Below are 7,332 nucleotides of genomic sequence, written 5' to 3'. Positions count from 1 at the left end.
TATCAATCGCATATTTTATTGATAAATAAGTCAAAGATTTTTCCTTCTTCTCCCAACTGTGATATTAGATTGAGTAAACATAACAGTTTTGGATTGGATTTTTCACCACCGTAATCTGGGGTGAATCGGGACTACAGTCTGAATAGGGACAGAAGTTTTTAGAGCACTTAAAGCTTTTAAATTTGGAAATGGATGTACACATTTTGTTGGCCTGAGTCTGTTCTAACCGAAACCAACCAGAAAAATCAAAATATTGTGCTCCAACATGGTTAAAACTGCTGTCCCAATTCGCCCCATGTGTCCCGATTGACCCCAGTTTACGGCACCCTTTTCCTAGATTTGAAAATTTGAAACGAACAATTTCTATGCTACCAAGTCAGTATCTGAAACATTCATAGTTGTAAGGAAAATCCAAATCTCTATACAAGCCCAAAGGAACAAATTTGTAACATGCTATCTCGAAAAATAAAAATTGAATTGAATTGAATTGAAAGTTAGAGATTTTCAGAAAAAGGGAAAATTTTAATATTACGCCCTTATTTTATTGCCCTAGGTTTATCTCAACGAATGAAATGCCATAATTATTGCTACTACAAGCCCCGCGGCAAATCCACCTCCAATGAAATACTTGCTCAAGTCTGAGCCTGTTTGGACATTAGAATAATTTTCGCTGTTTTCATTTGGTCCACAGTTATAAAATTTAATCACATCGTCCATAGACATTATAGAATCTGAATCATGACTCAAGCACAGTAGAATCAAAACTTGTACCTTTTTCGGCCAGCTTTTCGGAATTACAGGCCTTCGTTTTTGCCTGTTCCAGGTTGGACTCTTGCCAGCAAACATCTCCCACATTGTAACGGCCCAACTATAAATATCGCTCTTGTAGTTGCATTTGTTTGATTTGATTGCTTGAGGGTCCATGTAGAGCGTTGTTCCTGCTGCGTTTCTTGTTAGGTAGTTATCAGAAACCAGTCCGAAATCTCCGATTTTAATTGTCTCTCCCTTATGAAAAATTAGGAGGTTTTCCGGTTTAATGTCTCGGTGTATCATGTTGTTCATATGTAAGAAATGTAGTCCCTAAAATTTGTGTTCATTAGTCATCGTCAAATAGCAATACAAAATATTCTTACCTCTGCGCTTTGCCTTAAATAGGATAGTCCTTTACCAGAAGGAATCGGACCTTTACTTAGAATATTTCTCAAAGATCCTTCTGCCAATTCCATGACGAGGAAATAATCGACATGGGTTTGACCACCCCCGTACAGCTCGACGATATTGCTATGTTTCAATGATGAGAGCGCACAGATTTCCCGTAGAAAATCGCATGGCATGTTTTCATCCGGCTGCTTCTTCATATATTTAACTGCAACAGTTAAACCACCAACTGCATCAGTTGAACCATTCTGCGGATCTATGTTGGAACCTGGATACCATGGACTCTGTGGACCAAACTTGGTATCACGCCACTTCGCTTCAAACACACGGCCGAAGGCACCTCTGCCAAGTTCCTGAAAATTAAATAATTTTAAAAAGAGGTAGGGGAGAGTGGGGAGACTTGATCCCCGGGGACACTTGATCCCAAGCCTTTATCTCGTCAGCATGTGGGTAAAACAATTAGCTTTATTCTAGAAAGTTGTGCGAAATTAACTAAAACTCTTTGTAGAAAACAAAGCAAAAAATTATAAAATGTTTAGATTGAGTTACACACATTTTTCTAAAACGAGATGCAAAAAACGTCCAAGAGATCTTTTTTTCTTTGTTTTGATATCTATAGAAAACACTCAACAATTATTCAAAAAAATATTTTTTTACATGAATTGTTTGATAAACTTATCAACTCCAAAACCCTTACGCATTTGATGTTAAATTTATCGTCATACTATTTTTACAATCAATTGTTTAAAGAAGTGCATTTAGGGAGACTTGATCCCTGCATTTTTACAGTCACTGGAATCAGCCTCAAGATTAATTAATTGGGCTGGGTTTTCATACATAGTTTCCTTTAGTATAGTTGTACATAACTAACTGCAGGTTGAACCATTTTTCAAAAGTTTTGTAAACAAAAATTTCCAGCTTCTGTAAACATGCTTAATTTTGGTCTAAAAAATAAAATTTTAAGTTTTTAAATATTTTACATTCTAAACTTTTATATTTTGAACACAAACGTACAGGTTTTATGTGAAATTGCTGTAACTTATAGAAAATTAAAAGTTTGGATGAATAAGAAACATTTTGATTAAGATTTCTGCAAAATGTTGAAAGGAGGATCAAGTTACCCCTAACATTTTTAAAATGCCGGTTTAAAATATTGTTTTAAGACGCTTGGCATGATTGGAATAGTTCATCTGATGAAATACCCTTATTAGCCAAACATAGATGAATGTTTAAGCTTTCAATTCATGCAAAAAGTTTATAGTTTTGTGAGAAATTAACAGAGTTATGTGAGAAACAAAAAAAGGGGATCAAGTCTCCCCACTCTCCCCTACATTTTACTTATTAACATCGCTAAAGATAAAAAAAAACAAAACAGAAAAAAAATAATTTTGGAAGGTTGAAATTTTGATTGGTTCAATATTATCTCTTTTTAAAGTAATATAACTTTAAAAATGTGTAAAAATGTGAATCTGGAAATTCATCAGAATTCTTGTTGTAATATTGCACATTTTTTTGAAACAAAACCTGTCACCCCTTCCTGATGAATATGACCATAATTTTTGTTTCTGTGAAATAAGGACAGTTACAATTTAGCAAACTCGAAAACTTTACGGAGAGTTTGAAATTCAAACCAAATCATTGAAGCATCTTTAACTCAAGGAAAACCTTTCTAAAGGGCGCATCATAGATGCATGCCAACAATTCATCCCGCTCACTCTAGTGAATCTGTTACTGAGAGAGAGAGCGGAGAGATCTGTCCTCTACGCACTGGTTCAAATTTGGTTTTGAATTATTGAGAAAGCGGCAAAGTCCCGCGATGAATGCAAATAAAATACACACCTTAATTTGCTGGATGCTTGTGTGATCAATATTCTCGGTGGGATCGCAACGTTGAATTCCACATGGGATACATCTGTTCAAGTCCATTTTGATGGTGATATCCCTGAAAAGAAAATCTCTGATAAAAGTTTGATACCAGCAAGCTCTCGTCACAACAAAGAAATCACAAATTTCAGGCTTCCCGGGCAGACGGTAATAACAAAATTCATGCCATTTCAATAACAAATGCTGTTAAAATAACAAAAAGTGTTATGGAATCTTCTTGAAAAAAAAAACATTTTTGCATAAGGGTTTAATAACAGTAATAATGTTATCATAACAAAATTTGTTATTGGTCTGATATTGGAGGAAAGCCAAAACAACTTTGAAATTACATTTTTTGTTGTGGAAGAATACCTCCAACTGTTATTGGGATGATCGGATTAGTTGTTGAAATAACAAACAATAATAACAGAGATTTGTTCGAAGAACAAACAATATTATTAGTCTGTTTTTCACAATAACAATCAAATAACAATAAATTCATAACGACGAATAACAAATCTTGTTATAAATAACATAAAATGTTATTGGCCTAGTATTTTCAAATATCAAAAAAAGTTATTTCCGTCTGCTCGGGTTCTTTTTATAATTTGTTATATATCTAGTTATCCTCATTTAAAGCTGTTTTTTCCAAAGAACTTTATATGCGGTGTACCTAAATTCAGAATTTTTAAAAGATGTCGCGTATAGGAATCTTTGACTGATTGTTTAGAACCCGAGCAGACGGAAATAACTTAGGAATAACATTTTAACATTTTTTGTTGTCATCTTGATTTTTTTCGTTTTGGATTTTTTAAAGTACAATCCAGAACACTTTTTGTTATTTTAACAGTATTTGTTATTGAAATGGCATGAATTTTGATATTACCGCACCCAAAGTTAAAGAACGAGGGGATAGTCCTCACGAAAAGAAACGTGAGGAAAGTGCTATATTGCGAGAGTATAGTCCTCTCGCGTGTTCATTCGTTCATTGGAACAGTTCATCCTATGAGTGGCTTATATGGACAAACGACCGCCACTTAGTCACCGAACCTTGGTGACCCATACGGCAAAGGCACGGTTCAATATGCCGAAGGTCTTGGGTTCGAGTCTCGGTACCGGTACTTTTTTTATGGATGAACTTTTTTGGAAAATGAACCATGAGTAAAGTACTCTCGGTAATTTCGGGATTTATCCTCTCCGTCCGCACACAGTACCATTTTACTACCGAATCGTGCTCTTTATCCTCTCGTATGCCGATGCCCAGTTCTGGGTGCGTCTGCCCGGGAATACAATTTATGTTTATTTTTATTTGCTTATATTGTAATAAACATCTAAAAAATGGATCATTTTATTTTTATTAATTCAGTTTTGATAGTACATATCCCCGTTCCCAATACAACACATTGGATTCCTGATGATGCTACTACCACATGCACAACACATCCCCGGGCGGAAAGTGAGTTGGTTGCGATAACTTCGAACTATCTTGGCTTGTTTATTTGCATCTTGTTCACTAGCGTGCCCAGATCCTCGAGAAAGGTGGGGCAACAATATGAGCGTTTTAAAAATTTCGTAGTTTATGGACATCCCCCGAACAATTATAGAACAAATTTCTTAGGATGGTGGGGCAGTTGCCCCATGTTGCCCCACCCTGTGCACGCTAGTGATCTTGTTTTAAACCGACTGCGTATCATGGAAAGTATATTCCATGATCATACTGCATTATCTACAGTTGATATTGAGCTGTTAGTGGTAGTTTTTTTGGACTTAGCAAAAATTTCGAAAATTAAATTTTTTTCAAAAATTTTACCCGAACATCATGAAATGATTATTTTGACTTTGTTTCAAATTTATGCTGGACTTAGCAAAATTTGCAGTCACTGACCGATTTTTCAATTTCCGATACTTAGAATAATTTTCATGAGCTGATATTTTAAAGTTTGATTTTATTTATGCTGGACTTTGAAATTATTGCGTATATTTTTTAATTCTTTGCTTTTTACAGAAAAAGCATTTTTTTGGGACTTAGAAAATTTTCGGGAGTTTGGAAACATGATAAATTATTTTGATGTTTATTTTTGCTTTGAACCAAAATTTCGGAAAAATCGACGAAATTACAGGACATTTTTGTCCGATTTTTACAAAAACATCAGTTTGTTCCTAAAATAATGTCCCTAACAAAACTTCTTCATTGAAATTTTGAAATTCGAAAGTTGGTTTTTAATAATTATTCATATACCCCCTACAAAAATCGTTCCGGCACTTAGAAAATTTTCGGGATCCGTATCACGACAAGATTTTTGGCAGAATTTATTTGATTTCTTGGACTTAACAAAATTTTGGCTTTTGGCCAGTAAAATTTCAGAAAATCGTCGAAATTACAGGAAATTTTCGTCTGATTTTTACAAAAACATCAGTTTGTTCCTAAAATAATGTCCCTAACAAAACGTCTTCATTGAAATTTTGAAATTCGAAAGTTGGTTTTTAATAATTATTGATATACCCCCTACAAAAATCGTTCCGGCACTTAGAAAATTTACGGGATCCGTATCACGACAAGATTTTTGGTAGAATTTATTAGATTTTCAGGACTTTGCGAAATTTTTGCTCTCAGCCAGTTGAATATTTTTCAACATTTTGAAAAATTATTTTGATAAGAAACATTACCAGGCTTTTTGAAATTTTACTTTGGATTTTTGGACTTATGCAATTTTAGGAATATTTTCATAAACTTTTATTTTTAATTTAAAAAAATGGAATATAGAGACTTTGGATTTTTCGTGATTTGGAAAATTATTATGACATTTTGGCAATTCAACGCTTTCTCCACAATTTTTTAATGAGTTTTTAAAGTAAAATAATTTTTCAACTTTGAAAAATCTTGTTTTGATGTAAGTGCGTATATTCCTGCAATATTACTCATATTTGTGAAGAGGAAGAAGGGGGGGTCTGAATTGTGGCGGGGTGCATTAAAAACCAATAAAATTATTTTTGGGATCAAAATCTACTTTATGAACTTGATATGATTTTTGGAGATTTCAGTTGTTTGCTACTATAAACTTAACTTGATGTGGCATTGTTGGTCAAATAAACTCAACAAGATTTTTCGCAGATACGCCTCGAACAATTTATGTTCGTGGCCATGTTCGGTTATCTCTTAACCATACCCTGGGGTGAACTTGACTTGTTCGTGTTTTTACGAACATGGGTAGATTTTTCCAAGATGCAACTTTCTGCCCGGGTCACTTTATCGATTAACTAGGTGCGAACTACAATGACTGCAAGCTGCCAACACACGACGACATGTCTTACCGGGCGCACTAATCACTCCTGAATAAACTTGTTGCAGCCTGTTCGATCAATCTCTGTACTTAGAATGTGTGAATATCAAGCATTCATACTATGGCGCCAAATTGTTATCAGCTGGATAGCAAGCAAACTCTTGCGGGAAAAAAAATCGGCAGTTGGTACTGATTTGACGTTAAATTTGTTTTGTTATAAAGTTTATAAATCATCTTTAAAAACGCCAATTTTAACACAAGATGCCCACGTTTTCGTTTTGAAAAAAAAAAAAAAAACGGCATGCGTACGATTGACATGTACTAGCTCATACAGTGATACCAATGCAGTGTCCCTACAGCATGCAATAACTGTGGATGAATCATCCAGAAGAATCGAGAAATTTCTTGAAATGCACTGAATCGTTTGGAGGGCAACAGGTGGATTTGATGTTGTTTGCTGCCGGATTCGGGATTACTTCCGTGATCATAACTATATTTTTAATTTTTCATTGAAAAAATATATTTTACACCTTCACATCACAAACGCCTACACCACACACACACACACATTTTCTAGAGATACTCGCGAAATTGCATGTAGTTTGAGCGGACCGGCACTCTTACTGAATGATTTTTTGGCGAAATATACTAAGAAGAACAAACTTACCTGCAATTTCCGAGAGCTCAACTCAACTGCAAACTTTTTGAAAATCAAGAACTCAACGCACCAAAATCACGAATAACTTCGCCAAAGCTGTGACACTGCGACCCGCTTGGAACTGTGCTGTGTACTAACACTGAGCGAAAAGATAAGCACTCACACCGTACTTACGTTTAAGAGGATACTTTTCGCGCCAAATTGTGACATATCAGCTGTACACGGAAAACCGTGATGAGGCATAAAAGGCTCGCTTTTTTGCACTTCTATCTCGATGTCAGATATAAGCATAAAATGTAAAAGTTTTTTTGTATCTACTAGGAAATCTTTGAACCAAAAAATGCTAAAATGTTAGACATTTTTTATAGTAAA

At 34.7% G+C, this 7,332-nt stretch overlaps 1 protein-coding gene across 1 annotated transcript; it reads right to left on the bottom strand.

The window, feature by feature from the left end:
* On the bottom strand, positions 1-7,119 carry LOC120413298 (mitogen-activated protein kinase kinase kinase 7-like). The gene is made up of 4 exons (XM_039574056.2): positions 6,970-7,119; positions 2,998-3,100; positions 1,134-1,511; positions 1-1,080 (listed from the first exon to the last, which is right to left on the bottom strand). The coding sequence occupies exons 2-4, from the start codon at positions 3,082-3,084 to the stop codon at positions 556-558; spliced, it is 990 nt and encodes a 329-aa protein (XP_039429990.1). The 5' UTR covers positions 3,085-3,100; positions 6,970-7,119; the 3' UTR covers positions 1-555.
* Between the last annotated feature and the right edge of the window lie 213 nt (positions 7,120-7,332).

Source organism: Culex pipiens, chromosome 1, assembly GCF_016801865.2.
Source record: "Culex pipiens pallens isolate TS chromosome 1, TS_CPP_V2, whole genome shotgun sequence".
Taxonomy (NCBI): domain Eukaryota; kingdom Metazoa; phylum Arthropoda; class Insecta; order Diptera; family Culicidae; genus Culex; species Culex pipiens.
This window is presented reverse-complemented; position numbering and strand designations above follow the sequence as displayed.